The sequence below is a fragment of the Ranitomeya variabilis genome, chromosome 2 (genome assembly GCF_051348905.1).
Source record: "Ranitomeya variabilis isolate aRanVar5 chromosome 2, aRanVar5.hap1, whole genome shotgun sequence".
NCBI classification, from domain to species: Eukaryota; Metazoa; Chordata; class Amphibia; order Anura; family Dendrobatidae; genus Ranitomeya; species Ranitomeya variabilis.
In genome coordinates, this window is record NC_135233.1 from 345,189,788 (window position 1) to 345,207,627 (window position 17,840).

General features: G+C 44.6%; 1 protein-coding gene across 2 annotated transcripts in view; it reads right to left on the reverse strand.

The window, feature by feature from the left end:
* Window positions 1-566: 566 nt before the first annotated feature.
* The window catches only part of LOC143805792 (sphingolipid delta(4)-desaturase/C4-monooxygenase DES2-like), a 29,464-nt gene continuing 12,190 nt past the window's right edge, over window positions 567-17,840 (reverse strand). For both annotated transcript variants that reach the window (XM_077285460.1, XM_077285459.1), the window contains exons 3-4: window positions 12,222-12,964; window positions 567-1,278 (exon numbers count right to left, since the gene is read on the reverse strand). In XM_077285460.1, coding sequence (XP_077141575.1) covers window positions 1,135-1,278; window positions 12,222-12,964 — 887 coding nt within the window. In that variant the 3' untranslated portion in view covers window positions 567-1,134. The remainder of the gene's footprint in view (window positions 1,279-12,221; window positions 12,965-17,840) is intronic.

A 17,840-nucleotide genomic window follows, 5' to 3' on the forward strand; every position in this document is an offset into this window, starting at 1 on the left:
TATAGAGACTACGATGGGGACGGGCCTAGTACTGAGCGTGGCGCCCGTGAAGATCAGACATAAAGGCATTACCAGTCATTTAACTGCTAGATAATAGATCAGTGTGTAATAGAACGTTGCATAGATATTGTATTAAATCACATTTCTGTATCATAACGTACTGCATTAGCGCTGTTAGTGTAACCTGCCATATAGTGCTTACTTTTACATATACAGTATACTTAGAAATAGTTTTCCCTTCTGTTTTAGTCAAATAAATAGTATTGGTGAAGTACCACTGTCTCCTCATTGTCTGCGCTGATGCATCCAAGTAACCAGCTCACATACTCGTATGTACAAAGTAGGGTCAATTGTGCTGCAAAATCCGAGATTTCTGCAGCCACACAAAAGCTTGGTATAGTAGAGCAATATAGTCGTGTGCTACAGAAGTGCGGTATTGTGATAGATAACGGTACCCTGCACAATATTCAGCATGCAGCTGTCATGTCTTTGCATCTTCCCATCCATTTGTTCCAGCTTCCATGGTGATCAGTCGCCAATACAAGAAGAAATTCATTGTGTTCAGATTCATGGTCTTTCTTGATATTAGTAGCAAATTTTAATTTTTCGAATTCACACATATAAAAAAACAACTTAATAGTAACCAAATACCAACATTACGCCACATTCAGTGCATCATCACGTCATTACACGGGGTAATCACTGCTACTTTCTTCCATACATTAGTGCTAGAACATATTTCACAGGTTGGCCACGAGAAAATCAAGACAGATATTTTCTGGTCTGAAGGTTGTCCGAAACGACAACGATGTTAATGATCTTCAGGCTCAGCCTATAAAAATACTGCCTGCCCTATAAGAAGTTATCAGGGGCACAATAAACACTTTGATGAAGACTATTTTATTATCTTTTGGGAGATTCCTTCCTTCATGGCCGCCTCAATCAGATGGGAAATTATAGAAGTGGTGACATATTTGGAGTGAGGCAAGGAGACTCAGAATGGGGACAACACAAAGTCCTATGTCCTTGGGTACGTTTGTTTCACTGGAACACTTTACATCTATATATAAAAAATGAACACATACAGGGCGTTTGCAATGACAAAGAAATAAATTAATGAATCATCTTTGAATTTCAGTCTTTCTTGGCCAGCTCACATTCTCGCTTCACCCGGGAGAAAGGTCCAAGTTCCTTGCAGAATATGAAATCCCAAAGGACTCGTCCCCATGATGTATGGTAAGGGAGGGTGTCGTAGTATTCAGCAGCAATTCTACGGACCTGTCATTGTGAAAAACAGAATAAATTAATTTATCGCACCAAAGGATGATGACAAAGATTAACAACTAATTTAACCCAAACTACAAATTGACACAAAATATATATATTGTAGCAATGACAGGTTTGCTAGGGTTAAATCTTATCTCTGCAGGCTTTGATTAGTGCACCTGACTAGATCTGCATAAAAGCAGGCTAGGTGTTCATCTGATGCAGTCTGCTCAGGGAAGCTGACCAGACTGGATGTGTCTTGAAGCCGAAAAGAGAGACAAGCCAGAATCCCTCTCTTAGAAAAATCTGCACAGACCGTATCAGTGGTTGCTATGGACAATAGCTGTCTTGCTTGACAAAGCTGAGGCTACCCCAGCTGTGCATGAGTAGTCAGGGTCTGTTTGGTTTAGTTAGCGCCTGGACAAGGTTAAGGATTTATGTTTATGATTTTGTTTTGGTGCTGTGCCACCTGTGGAAAGCAATAAAACCTGTATATGTTTGGACCAAAACTACATTGCCTGTGTGAATGCTACCTAAGCTGTAATGCCTACCAGAGAGAGTGAAACCCTATAATTGGTGGATGAAATGCTACAGCAGTGTGAACCCAGTCTGAGAGCATGGAGGAGCTTATTAAGCAGATAGTCCACATGCAGCAACAGCAGGAACAGCAGCAGCTGACCCAACAGGAAACCAACAAACTCCTGATCCAGCAGGATCAACAACAGCAGCAGGAATTAGAGCAACAGCTTCTGCAGCAGCAACAGTTTCATCAGCAGCAGGTTTAACAGAACTTGGCAGAACTGTCCGGGCCCAGGAGATGGCACCACCTGCCAGTCAAAGTGAAGGTAGCTGGGTGAGGCAAATGATATGGGAGGCCTTACAGAAGACTGGAGGATGGCGTTGAGTCTTTCCTGACTGTATTTGGGATTATGGCAGACAGGGAGAAACTGCCATTAAGAGCAATGGGCAGAGGTCCTTGCTCCATTCCTTATGGGGGATCTGCAGAAAGCATACTATGCCCTTGCCCTACAGGGTGCCAAGGAGTACGATAAGCTGAAGGCGGAGATTAATGGCATGTGTAGGCATCACCCTGGTAGTTTGGGCACACTGCGTGCACCTCTGGATCTACCAAAAGGACAAACCTCCCCGGTCCCAGATGTTCAACCTGTTACACCTGGTGCAAAAAATGGATAGAGCTCGAGATCTACTCTCCAGCACAGATGGTGGAAAGAGTGGTAGTGGACCAGTTAATCCACTCACTACCAAAATCCGTGAAAAGCTGGTTTGCCCAAGGAGATCCCCAGAATGCAGATGACTGTCATGATCTCTGCAAGCAGAGATCATAGCAAGCCTATAGAGGGACAAGCTCTCGGAAGATGGAACTATACTGACCATGAACTAAGCCTGCCGCGCAACTAGAAATAGCCAGGTAGCATTTCCTATTTATCGCTAGATGCCCAGCTCTGGCCTAAGACCTAAATAGCTAGCAGAGGGAAATATAAGACCTGGCTCACCTCTAGAGAAATATTCCAAAGAAGACAGTAGCCCCCCACATATAATGACGGTGAGTTCAGATGAAACTACAAACGCAGCAGGAAAATAGTCTTAGCAAATTTGAGGTCCGCTTACTAGATAGCAGAAGACAGATAGTATACTTTCATGGTCAGCAGAAAAACACTAACAAAACACCATCCAGAGATTACCTTAAACTCTGGCATTAACTCATAACGCCAGAGTAGCAATCCCTGATCAACGAGAGCTTTCCAGACACAGTAACAAAACTTCAGCTGTGAACTGGAACAAATAGGCAAAACAAAACATGGACAAAAGTCCAACTTATCTAGTAGTTGTCTAGAAGCAGGAACAAGCACTGAGAGGCATCAGATAACATTGTTGACCGGCAAGAAACCACCAGAGAAATGAGCTTAAATAGCGACACCCACTACTGATGGAACCAGGTGAAACAGGAAAGAGGATGACAAGTCCAATTCCACAAGCGGCCACCGGGGGAGCCCAGAATCCAAATTCACAACAGTACCCCCCCCTCAAGGAGGGGGCACCGAACCCTCACCAGATCCACCAGGGCGACCAGGATGAGCCCTATGGAAGGCACGAACAAGATCAGAAGCATGAACATCAGATGCATTGACCCAAGAATTATCCTCCTGGCCGTAACCCTTCCAGTTGACCAGATACTGGAGTTTCCGTCTGGAAACACGAGAGTCCAAAATTTTCTCCACAACGTACTCCAACTCACCCTCAACCAACACCGGAGCAGGAGGCTCAACTGAAGGTACAACAGGTACCTCATACCTGCGCAACAACGACCGATGAAAAACGTTATGAATGGAAAAGGACGCAGGGAGGTCCAAACGGAAAGAAACAGGATTAAGAATCTCCAATATTCTATAAGGGCCGATGAACCGAGGTTTAAACTTAGGAGAAGAGACCCTCATAGGGACAAAACGAGAAGACAACCACACTAAATCTCCAACACAAAGCCGAGAACCAACACGACGATGACGGTTGGCAAAACGCTGAGTCTTCTCCTGGGACAACTTCAAATTGTCCATAACCTGCCCCCAGATGTGATGCAATCTCTCCACCACCGCATCCACTCCAGGACAATCCGAGGATTCCACCTGACCGGAGGAAAATCGAGGGTGAAACCCCGAATTACAGAAAAACGGGGACACCAAGGTGGAAGAACTGGCCCGATTATTGAGGGCGAACTCTGCCAATGGCAAAAAAGCAACCCAATCATCCTGGTCAGCAGAGACAAAACACCTCAGATATGTCTCAAGGGTCTGATTAGTCCGCTCGGTCTGGCCATTAGTCTGAGGGTGAAAAGCAGATGAAAAAGACAACTCTATGCCCATCCTAGCACAGAATGCCCGCCAAAATCTAGACACAAATTGGGTACCTCTGTCAGAAACAATATTCTCAGGAATACCGTGCAATCGGACAACATTCTGAAAAAACAGAGGAACCAACTCAGAAGAAGAAGGCAACTTGGGCAGAGGAACCAAATGGACCATTTTAGAGAAACGGTCACAGACCACCCAGATGACAGACATCTTCTGGGAAACAGGCAGATCTGAAATAAAATCCATCGAGATGTGTGTCCAAGGCCTCTTAGGAATAGGCAAAGGCAACAGCAGTCCGCTAGCCCGAGAACTACAAGACTTGGCCCGAGCACAAACGTCACATGACTGCACAAAGACTCGCACATCTCGTGACAGGGAAGGCCACCAGAAGGATCTTGCCACCAAATCCCTGGTACCAAAAATTCCGGGATGACCTGCCAAAGCAGAAGAATGTACCTCAGAGATGACTCTGCTGGTCCAATCATCCGGAACAAACAGTCTATCAGGCGGACAACGATCCGGTCTATCCGCCTGAAACTCTTGCAAGGACCGCCGCAGATCAGGAGAAACGGCCGACAAAATTACTCCCTCCCTAAGGATACCTGTGGGTTCAGAATTACCAGGAGAGTCCGGGTCAAAACTCCTAGAAAGGGCATCTGCCTTAACATTCTTAGAACCCGGCAGGTATGACACCACAAAATTAAAGCGAGAAAAAAATAAAGACCAGCGCGCCTGTCTAGGATTCAGGCGTCTGGCAGTCTCAAGATAAATCAAATTTTTGTGGTCAGTCAATACCACCACCTGATGCCTAGCCCCCTCGAGCCAATGGCGCCACTCCTCAAACGCCCACTTCATGGCCAAAAGCTCCCGATTCCCAACATCATAATTCCGCTCTGCGGGCGAAAATTTGCGAGAAAAGAAGGCACAAGGCCTAATGACGGAGCAGTCGGAACCTTTCTGCGACAACACTGCCCCAGCTCCGATCTCCGAAGCGTCAACCTCAACCTGAAAAGGCAGATTCACATCAGGCTGACGCAACACAGGGGCAGAGGCAAAACGGCGCTTAAGCTCCTGAAAGGCCTCTACAGCATGAGGGGACCAATTAGCAACATCAGCGCCTTGTCTGGTCAAATCAGTCAGTGGTTTAACGACATCCGAAAAACCAGCAATAAATCGGCGGTAAAAGTTGGCAAAGCCCAAAAATCTCTGAAGACCCTTAAGAGAGGAGGGCTGAGTCCAGTCACAAATAGCTTGCACCTTGACGGGATCCATCTCAATGGAAGAGGGAGAAAAAATATACCCCAAAAAGGAAATTTTCTGGACCCCAAAAACGCACTTAGACCCCTTCACACATAAAGAATTAGACCGCAGAACCTGAAAAACTCTCCTGACCTGCTGGACATGAGAGTCCCAGTCATCAGAAAAAATCAGAATATCATCCAGATATATTATCATAAATTTATCCAGAAAATCGCGGAAAATATCATGCATAAAAGACTGGAAAACTGAAGGGGCATTAGAAAGACCAAAAGGCATGACCAAATACTCAAAGTGGCCCTCGGGCGTATTAAATGCGGTCTTCCACTCATCCCCCTGCCTGATCCGCACCAAATTATACGCCCCACGAAGATCAATTTTAGAGAACCACTTAGCACCCTCTATACGAGCAAACAAATCAGTAAGCAATGGCAATGGGTATTGATACTTAACAGTGATCTTATTCAGAAGCCGATAATCAATACATGGTCTCAAAGAGCCGTCTTTTTTTGAGACAAAGAAAAACCCAGCTCCCAAGGGAGAAGAAGATGGACGAATATGTCCCTTTTCCAAAGACTCCTTTATATATTCCCGCATAGCAGCATGTTCCGGCACAGACAAATTAAACAAACGACCCTTTGGATATTTACAACCCGGTATCAAATCTATGGCACAATCGCACTCACGGTGCGGAGGTAACGACCCAAGCTTGGGTTCGTCAAAGACGTCTTGATAATCAGAGAGGAACTCAGGGACTTCAGAGGGAATGGACGACGAAATAGAAACCAAAGGTACGTCCCCATGAATACCCTTACATCCCCAGCTCAACACAGACATTGCTCTCCAGTCCAAGACTGGGTTGTGAGACTGCAACCATGGCAATCCCAGTACCAAATCGTCATGTAAATTATACAGCACCAGGAAACGAATAATCTCCTGGTGATCCGGATTGATACGCATGGTTACTTGTGTCCAGTATTGTGGTTTATTATTAGCCAATGGGGTGGAGTCAATCCCCTTCAGAGGAATAAGAGTCTCCAAAGGCTCTAAATTAAAACCACAACGATTGGCAAAGGACCAATCCATAAGACTCAGAGCGGCGCCAGAGTCAACATAGGCGTCCGTGGCAATGGATGACAAAGAGCAAATCAGGGTTACAGACAAAATAAACTTAGACTGAATGGTGCCAATGGAAACAGACTTATCAAGCTTCTTTGTACGCCTAGAGCATGCTGATATAACATGAGTAGAATCCCCACAATAGAAACACAATCCATTCTTCCGTCTAAAATTCTGTCGCTCGCTCCTGGACAGAATTCTATCACACTGCATACTTTCTGGCGTCTTTTCCATAGACACCGCCAGATGGTGCACCGGTTTGCGCTCCCGCAGACGCCTATCAATCTGAATAGCCATTGTCATGGACTCATTCAGACCTGCAGGCAAAGGGAACCCCACCATAACATCCTTAACGGCATCAGAGAGACCTTCTCTGAAAGTTGCCGCCAAGGCGCACTCATTCCACTGAGTAAGCACAGACCATTTACGGAATTTTTGGCAGAAAACTTCAGCTTCGTCTTGCCCCTGAGATAGTGCCATCAAAGTTTTTTCTGCCTGAAGTTCCAAATGAGGTTCCTCATAAAGCAAGCCCAAGGCCAGAAAAAACGCATCCACATCGCGTAACGCAGGATCCCCTGCTGGCAATGAGAAGGCCCAATCTTGAGGGTCACCCCTGAGCAAGGAAATCACAATCCTAACCTGCTGAGCAGGGTCTCCAGCTGAACGAGACTTCAGGGACAAATAAAGCTTACAATTATTTCGGAAATTCTGGAAGCTAGCTCTATTCCCTGTGAAGAACTCCGGCAAAGGAATTCTCGGCTCAGATACCGGAGCATGTACCACAAAATCTTGTAAATTTTGTACTTTCGTGATGAGATTATTCAAACCCGCAGTTACACTCTGGAGATCCATTATTGTCAGGTGCACACAGAGCATACAGAGATTAGGAGGAGAGAGAGAAAAAAGACTGCAGCAAGGCAGACTGGAGGAAAAAAAAAAAAAAAAAAATTCCAGCAGACTTCTTATAACTCTCCTTTCTCAACCTGGGTCTTAACACTTTATGGGCCGGTCAAACTGTCATGATCTCTGCAAGCAGAGATCATAGCAAGCCTATAGAGGGACAAGCTCTCGGAAGATGGAACTATACTGACCATGAACTAAGCCTGCCGCGCAACTAGAAATAGCCAGGTAGCATTTCCTATTTATCGCTAGATGCCCAGCTCTGGCCTAAGACCTAAATAGCTAGCAGAGGGAAATATAAGACCTGGCTCACCTCTAGAGAAATATTCCAAAGAAGACAGTAGCCCCCCACATATAATGACGGTGAGTTCAGATGAAACTACAAACGCAGCAGGAAAATAGTCTTAGCAAATTTGAGGTCCGCTTACTAGATAGCAGAAGACAGATAGTATACTTTCATGGTCAGCAGAAAAACACTAACAAAACACCATCCAGAGATTACCTTAAACTCTGGCATTAACTCATAACGCCAGAGTAGCAATCCCTGATCAACGAGAGCTTTCCAGACACAGTAACAAAACTTCAGCTGTGAACTGGAACAAATAGGCAAAACAAAACATGGACAAAAGTCCAACTTATCTAGTAGTTGTCTAGAAGCAGGAACAAGCACTGAGAGGCATCAGATAACATTGTTGACCGGCAAGAAACCACCAGAGAAATGAGCTTAAATAGCGACACCCACTACTGATGGAACCAGGTGAAACAGGAAAGAGGATGACAAGTCCAATTCCACAAGCGGCCACCGGGGGAGCCCAGAATCCAAATTCACAACAGATGACCTTGTGACCCTTATGGAAAGATACTTGGCCAAGGAGAACTCCCTGAACAATCAAGGGAGCCTGAGGTCACATTTCTGGGAGACCCAAAAAAGGGTCCCAAGCCAACATTACGGATGTCAAGGTAGCAGGAAATTTGTCACCTTCCCAAAGACAATACAGCCGGGAATCGGTATCCAAAAATAGGGGCAAGGTCTTGAAGTTACCATGTCACAAACATGATTCTCCCAATCGGTTCAATTTAAAGCACTGTAGAATTCCTGAAGAAGCCCACCGGGGGGGGAAGTCTCAGAAGAGGCAATACAAAAATGGCCACACACCCTCACAAAATCACTTTTGGTAAAGTGGTCCCTTGTACGCACTGGGGGGATGGTAGATGGTGCCCAGCCCTTGGCTTTGGGAAGAGGGGTAGGGTATGTAGAAATGCCAGGTAGGCTAGGGTTAAATCCTAGCTCTGAAGGCTTTGATTAGTACACCTGCATCTGCATATAATCAGGCTAAGTGTTCATGTGAGTCAGTCAGCTCAAGGACGTTGACAAGACTAGATGTGTCTTGCAGCTAAAAAGTGAGACAAAATTATAATCCCTCTCTGAAAAGAGTCTGCACAGGCCATGTGCAGAGAACCACAAGTATTATCTCTGGGCGCTGGTTGGGAGCCTTAAGAACAGTCTCCTACCTCCCGGCATCTACTGCCCTTCTTTTGATTAGCCAGACTGGCATTATGTCACTCGTGCATCCCATCACAATCATGACATTGTGCCAGGCTGGCTAGTCAAAAGAGGAACTGCAGATGCTGGCAAGTAGGAGGTGATTCTTACAGCTCTGAACCAGTGGACAGAGATTTAGGACCTGGCTGTCATCCTGCCAATTGATTTCCACCAACTCTATATATAGTGAGGCAGTGACTGGTGTTACATGTGAGGGTCGCTGTATGTTCTACCCAGTATGCACACAGAGGCATACTGAGGCCATGAGAGTGCACTGCAGTCACAGGCGTAGCTGTGGTTGCAATGCAGGCTAAAGTGAGTATAGGTTTTGGACATGTTGGTTGTCCAAGGCAGATTTAAGAAAACCTGCTTTGGGTTTGTTGTGTTTTGAAACAGACTGCAGGATGGTAGTCGTGCAGTTTGTGTCATTTATCCGGGTTTTCCATGTGGCTGAAGGCCACAGGTTGCTTGTAAAAACCCCTGAAGCAGAGGGTTGGGTGTGTCAGGTTCAGAGTCAGTGTCAGTGTGGTGTTGGCAGGAGTACAGAGCAGGAGGTGGTCCACCTGTGTGAGGCAACACAGGCCAGTGGAGCCAAACGGCCAAGGCAGCTGAAAGCCTGGCAGCCCGCAGCGTACACAGCGGTGAAGTCGCCCATGGTAACTGGTCTCAGGAGGTGGACTGGCGTGTTTAGTGACTGTAAACTGGAGGATATTGTTCCTGGCTGTGATCCGGAGGATATCGTGTACTGTGTAATGCTGTGAGTAGAACATTAACACGGCGGTGCAGTAGCCCACGGCAAACAGTCCGAGGTGGACTGGCACGTTTAGTGAATGTAATCCAGAGGATATGTGCCTGGCTGCGAACAGGAGATGGACTGTCTTGTTCCTGGCTGCGATCCGGAAGTGGACTGCCCTGTTTCCCAGCTGCGAACCGGAGGATATTGTGTGCTGTGTTTTTTGAGTTGAACATTAAAGAGACGTTTTGCTTTGAACTTTGCTAGGTCACTGCCTCATCACTGCATAGAGTGCTACCACCGCACTACTATATATATATATATATATATATATATATATATATATATATACACAAACACACATATATATATTTATATAGGCTATATTTAATTAAGCATGCAGTTTGTATTGTGAAACCTGGTAAGAGACTAGCTTATCAGAAACATCCGCTTCTTTCTCCACTTGTAAGCCACTTCTTCTCCCACCTCTATTTCCTTCAGAACTCATTATTCAAGAGGGGAGTAAGCTCAAATCCATTTTGATCAAAGCAAGACGGACTAACAGATCACTGAAGTATCAGGTTACAGAGCCTATTAAACTATAAGGAGAGGGAAGGGGGAAACAGGAGTGAGGAGCTGGAACACTGACAAAGGGCAACAAAAGAGATCCATGCTGCATCTTCTGGCAAGTGATCTATCTAACCCCAGAGCAGGAGTCACAGCTACGCAGCTTAGTACTGCTTTTAATATCCTCCATGATTCTGCTTTTGTTTGTTTGCTACACAGAGAAAGATGAGTAAGAGTCCTTCATCTCTGTATGTGCTTTGTATGTGAGACATCATAGCAGCTTGTCTCCACACCCTTGCTACAAGGCAACTGATTATTAGCAATGGAGCCTGCAGTGGGGAAAACTGGCAAAAAATGCAGAATATAAGCAGGGCGTGTGATGTAAGGGTTCACGAGTGACTGCAGACTTGTAGCTTAAGACCAGACAACCACGTTAAGCATGAGGGCAGTAGGGGTAGGAATTTACAGAATGAGGATAGTTTAGAATAAGAACATTGCATCATGTCTCAACTCAAGGTGACTGCATTTATGATGCACTTAGGTAATGTGTTACCAAAACGATCAATTTCTTGCTGACAGCAAAGTCCGATCAACCGGTCCTACCTGAAAGCTTAAGTGAACTTTGGATCTATGACTACTGCTCCAAACAGCCTGCCCTGTTCGTGTCACTGTGAGCGTGGAGGTGCCACCATTGATTTGGCGACACAATCTGGTCCCACCTGTGTCCCTGACTTCCTGCTCTCCCCCATAACTGTATCCAGGGGTAATATTTATCATGACCTCGTGCGGTAATTTCTGTAATAGCCATCTCCAACTTTTGCTTTAAATAAGTAGTGTGCAAATTATATTTTGCAGTACACTTGTTAGTCATTTATTGGATATTGTGAGTTGTAGTTACTGAGCTCCTGCAAATGCAACATAAGAATATGGTATAACCACCGGCACAGCTAGGTGGGAGAAACATGCAATTCTGCCTTATGTGGAGTACTTACATACAGAGCTATGGCAGGTAACGTAAGGACAATAGGGGTCCCGAGTACCCCGCTTGGATGCAATGCCATTAGCTCCTGAATGCTGCAGCTTTCTCCTTCAGCCCCATAGGCAATAGACAAAGTGTTATACTTTCCCCCCACAAATAATGAGCGGACCGCAGCACATATGCGAAACCACCACTCCGTTCAAATTGGGGGGGACACAGGACCCCTGTTCTCAGTATAGCTCAGTATCTAAGCACATTTATCGCCCAGGTGCTGGAGGTTTCTCATCTAATGTGAATGGCTGCCTAAACCTTCTAAGTGTGGAAGACAAGGAGACACCACTTAAGGGGCTCGTACACCTTTGGTAATTGTCAGCTGAATGTTTTTTTCTGATGACAGTAATTTTTCTGGACTCCCCTGTACACTCACAAGCTCCACTCGATCATGCTTACATGAGTTCTTAAAGGGAATCTGTCACCAGGAATTCCCCCCCAAAACTATTCATATGCGCATGTAGCTTTTTCAATAACAAGTCCAGCAATATCTTTATATGGCCAGCTTGTTCCTTCGTAAATGAGAAATCAGAGTTTGAACTGATAGTCAAATGAGGCTGAAGAGCTATGGTAGATCTGAAGCCTCTGTCACTACAGTTCTATTCCCCACCCAGCGACGCTTCGTCCATCTGCTCGACTGATGGCTCCTTTGCCGTTAAGTCACACAGCATAGATGCTGTCAGTCCAGCAGGAAGTGGCAGAGCTAGGCGGGGAATAGATCTGGAGTGACAGAGGCTTCAGATCTACCATAGCTCTTCAGCATTATTTGCATATCAATTCAAACACTAATTTCTCGGTGATGGAGGAACAGACTGGTCTTGTAAAGGTATTGCTGGACTTGCCGATATTTGGTTATTCAGACTACTTTATGTGTATGTGCACCTCTAGCACAATAAGGCAATAGAAAGCTCGGCAACAATGTGATGGCTGGGGTCTTACCTCTGGAAGCTTGCTGCCTGGTATACTCGGAAAGTCATGATGTTCCATGTGGTAGCCAACATTGAAGGTTAACAGGTTAAGCGGTCCGTAATAAGAATAGGTTTCATAACCCTTTAAAAACATATAGTGTTCAGCAATAAAATGTCCAGATATTGGATGAAAACCCATGGACAGGATGGATCCACCTAGTAAGTAGACAATAGGCTTCAAGCCCCACAAGGAATATATAACCAAGTCAAAGGAGAACTGAACAACTGAATTGATGATTTCCATGTGTGTGATGGGTTTAGGATTGATGTATAGTGGGCGGAGGACGTAGAGGAGAGGTTGTAAGATGATCCAAATTATCTTGCGTGTCGGAGTGCAGAAAAAGTTCCCCTCAAAATCTGTTGGTATATCCACGTCCAGGCCATCTCCCCCGAGATACCGGTGGTGGTCAATGTGGTATTTCTTGAAGGATGTTGAGTAGGGCACTGCGATCGGGAGGTTAGCAAACATTCCAAAAAATCTATTCCATCGTGCCGACTTGTTACCAAAAGCAACATTGTGAGAAATGTCATGGATGGCAAGAGTCAATGAATGATTGATCACACCTCCAAATGCGTAGGACCAGAAGAAGAGCCACTTCCAAGAGAGATCACGGACGAGATAACAGCAGAGAATCTGAACAAGTACCATGCACGAGACGGTCCATTTCAACTGTGGGTCTGGTCCCATCAAATTCTTGATCTGTGGGTATTTAGCTGAATAAAGAAAAAAATAAATTGTATGAGGTGACAATAAAATGGGTATTCAGAGGGCGACCTTAGCACCCAACTTCAGCAACTTACTGTACATTGAATCTAACAATCTTGGCCAAATCCAGACATCAGCCAATACTGACATTTGTATGGTATAATCAACTAAAACACTTACACCATCTCTATTAGGCCTCACTCAGACATCTGTTTTTAGGTACATGGTTTCATACAGTGTTTATATATCTTAATTTACCATAAATAGTAATAATAGCCATCATTTTCAAACTTTTCTACCCCAATAAAGTGGCATAAAATCTCTCCCATGCCCACTTCTATCTAATAATTAAATAAATATTCCTAATTCTGATTTATATTGCTTTTTGGGATAGCTGGCTTGTGCACCTGATCACTAGTACTACATCTCCCTCAGCTTTTCTCATCCATGATGGCAAATTTGCCAGGACCTATGTTGGAGTAAGGGATGTGTAGTTAGATAACTAAGATGATTGCAGACTTAGGGCTAAGATGGTGGTAAACCCGTATACTGGAGACCCCCTATAGTAGATAAACTCCATAGTGGAGGGCAGTATGGGGTCAATGCAGTCAGACACAGAAGTTTGGTTTAAGCAAGATGTCTCCTGTTCCTTGTTGTTGGTATCTAAAAAAAAATGTAAAACCTATATATCCAGGCCCAAACCATACATTATCCCCTGCACTAACTACACATCAGCTTCCCTGACTATACAGGTGGACTTCTGCCACCACTCCAAAAAATCCCAAAAAGTTCTTGTGTTGCCTCACAACGATTGACACTCCACAAGGAGGGTAAGCCACAAAATGCCTCGTGCTTTCTTAAAGGCATTATTGCATTTATTCGGCCCTGGATATAATCAACATCACTTTGAGAGATATTTCGTTCTCCTCTCCAGCTGTCGACTGGAGTTTAGCCTTCACGGTATTTATAATCTACTGTCACATGGGTATGTGTTATCTGTATTGACCTTATATGTTATAACTGCATCTTGATTTATACATTTTTACAATGAAAACCCAAAAGTTATTATCTCAGTAAATTAGAATACTTTGGTCTACTGAAATGTATATTCAGTAAATGCACTCAATACTTGGTCGGGCTCCTTCTGCATCAATTACTGCATCAATGCAGCGTGGCATGGAGGCGATCAGCCTGTGGCACTGCTGAGGGGTTATGGAAGCCCAGGTTGCTTTGATAGCAGCCTTCAGCTCGTCTGCATTGTTGGGTCTGGTGTCTCTCATCTTCCTCTTGACAATACCCCATGGATTCTCTATGGGGTTAAGCTCAGGCGAGTTTGCTGCCAATCAAGCACAGTGATACTGTTGTTTTTAAACCAGGTATTGGTACTTTTGGCTGCTGACTTTTGACTGCTGACTTGACAGATGTCTTTCTGGACATCTGTCAAGTCAGCAGTCTTCCCCATGATTGGAGAGCTACTGAAACAGACTAAGGGACCTTTATAGACGCTTAGGAAGCCTTTGCAGGTGTTTTTTTTTTTTAATTATTGTAATTTACTGAGATAATGACTTCTGGGTTTCATTGGCTGTAAGCCATAATCATCAACCTTAACAGAAATAAACACTTGAACACTATCTGTAATGACTCTATATAATATATGAGTTTATGAGTTTCACTTTTTGTATTGAAGAACTGAAATAAATTAACTTTTTGATGATATTCTAATTTTGTGAGAAGCACCTGTACTGTTCTTACTATTCCTTTAATTGAGCATTTTTCCAGCCATAAAACTGTTTGCGGTTAATAAGTTACTTGGACAGAGATGCCAATCAATAGTGATGGCTGCACCATGCACATAATCATCATGCAGTTTGCTAATTATTATCAGGATATAGTAACGGTGCCCATAAAGGCTCGAACAAGGAATGTGTAATGAAGTCGTACATTTATGGTCCTATAAGGTATCCAGCTACATCGCAGCCAGAGACATCGCTGTCCCAGACCAGATTGTCATCTCCCCTGACATTTACTAATGGTTTTATCAGTGCGATATGTAGAACAATAGCCGCATACCGCGATGTGTCAGGTGCGGCAAAGACCCGATGTCAGGAAGGAGAATCTGTATTTACATAATTGTTCAGGCAGGTACTTTGCCCCGTCATAGAGATAACGACTCCCTTCCTCTTTATGAGTGTCACTGTGTTGTTAGTTCCCCCTTCTCCACTGCTGACTCTTCTGTACATGGCCATATTCATCCCAAATAATGGTGAGTACTCAATCAGAAGCCATATAAGTGACGTAATCCCTTTCACAAGCATCAAGCCTCATTCACACGCCCAGTTTTCTCATACATGTGCTATCTGTTTTTAAAGGAGTTTTAAGATGTTGGAAAATCCCTGTCCCTCGGCTGAAGTTTGTTTAAAAAATACAATCTGTGCCTTACTCACCCTGCCCGGGTCCAGCGTTGAGTCTACACCCAGCTTCCAGTGTCTGTTATTGTCTGTAGCGATGTCATCATGTAGACAGCGCTGCATCTAATTAGTGAGCTCAACAGCTCTGCCCATGATGACAGCACGAGGCGCCCAGATCACTGATTGGCTGCAGCGCTGTCGACATGACATCAACACTGCTGACAATAACAGACACAAGAAGCAGTGGTGGAGACTCAGGACTGGTCTCGAGGAAGGAGAGTATAGCTCAAACAGCAACCGGAGGTCGGGGATTTTTTGAAACTCAAAAACCCTCTTAAGAAAGCACACTGGCACGGTATACTCTATGGGCTATGTCACTGTGCCGACAGATGATCCACATAAACAAATGCAGACGTGTCTTACGACTTATTCAGACGTCCATGCAAATGAACATATTTGTACTGTAATGCACGTACTGGCCACGGCTTTCCCAACCCCAGTGTGGCAGCCTCAAAGAAGTATATGACACTGTCATGCTCTGGTCGGGAGATATGTGGTCAGTCCGGGCATTGCGGTCTGATATCGGACCGATTTGCACCAACGACTGAACCCACCATGGGTCTCTTGGCCCAAACTCAACTTGTCTCATACATAAGGACGTTGAGTTTGAGTCAACCCGGACATGGGCCGTGAAATGCCATGAAATGCAGATGTGTGAAGCTGGACTCAGGTTGCCTTTTAATGTCTTCTTTGTCTTCTTTGTGACTGCGCCACCGGGTTCTCCTACAATTGAACTGAACCGAGTTTACATCGCCATTGAGTTCTATGGAGGTCTAAGCTAAGCTGAGTTCAACCATCGGAGAAATACGTGTTATGGCGGTAATAGGACTCTGATAAGCCACACTGGTGCCATCTGAATGAGGCCTAACATGGTGTCATACATGGTGCCAAAGAGTGGCATGTGGATTGCATCCAACCATGGAGGCAAATCGTCTCTGAGTGTCCACATAGGTTGGGTATCTGAGCGCTGCATTGTATTGGTGGCAGGATCAGTTCACTGTTCAATCCCTGTATCTAAATATCTTGACCATCATGACTTGCTATCAGCCCCGCTGACATTTATCACCCGGGCGAAAATGCAGACTGGTGTAGAATAAAGGTGCCTGATAAAACCAGGGGTTCACTTTAAAGGGTTATTTCCATCTTCACAGATAGGCATGGTAGGATGGAGATTCTAACACAAGCACTTTTGCAATTTACTGTTTATTAAAATTTTCATCCATTCTTGAGATATTAACACTTTTCTTGTCTTTTGATTACAACTGTTGCTTGGAGACCGACCACCGCTGCTAGACACCAGAGCCTGCACACAGTGCTTACAAGCTCATTTTTATTGATTTTGTATACACTGGTTTGAAGCTGGCCAAATTTGCTTGAACGCGCTGTTACTTCCTAATACTGGCCAGCATCAGTGCAGCGTTTACAAGCCAGGCAGCAGCAATGGTCGGTCTCCTTGGCAACAAGCTGTAAACAAAAGAAAAGTGATAACATCTAAAGAGCGGTTGTAAATTTCGAAAAATAGCAAATTGCAAAAGTGCAGGTTTTTTTTACAAGCTCTATGTGGCAATACCAATTTGTGAAGATGAGAGCAACCCTTTAAGTACTTCTACCGGCAAGTCCAAGACACAGGCACCATAAAAATCGCAATAAACATTTGGTTCTCATACGGCAGGGCATTATATTACCAAGTAATTGTATATTGGCCCCCGATGTAATATGTAATCACTATAACAACAGAATTGCAGTCATAAATGATTCACTACATATTGACAATACCAATATTAAATACAATGGCAGTCTTACATACAAAGACATTTCACAAGACATCCATAAGTGCAGGCTGTATCAGATGTCTACCATGACACCTGTGCGGTGTAAACCAGCACCCGGCTCACACTGTGACAACAAGTGATTAGTTTTAGTTTGAGGCTCGGCACCTCCATGACGACAACTGACACCGGTCTGTGACCGGGGGAAGCGAGATAAGTCATCTCCAGGGTGTCCGGGCAATGGAATCTCCCCAGGTACAGTCCGAGCACCATTCTTTACAACGACGTCAGTCCAAAGAAAGACAAGGCTGGAGAAATATTGCACTGGAGAGCACCAGTCCGATGACGAGTCTTATGTTGGTCTAATGTTGGAATGTCACTATTACTATTAGTAAACCATTAATACCAGTCATCCCTTAGGCCTGTGGTCCTCAACCCTTCTTACCTTCAAGCCACATTCAGCTCTTAGAGATGGTCACGAGCCATATCTACATTGTCCCGAGCAGTGACATTCAAGCCAAAGCTTCTCTAGAAAAATCCAACTGAGATCTTGGCCCCCTCCCTTATAAGAAGTATACTAACATTTAGGGTCTCCCTCCTAAAACCATTCAATAATCTTAAAGCGATCCTGGCTGTGTCTCCTATCT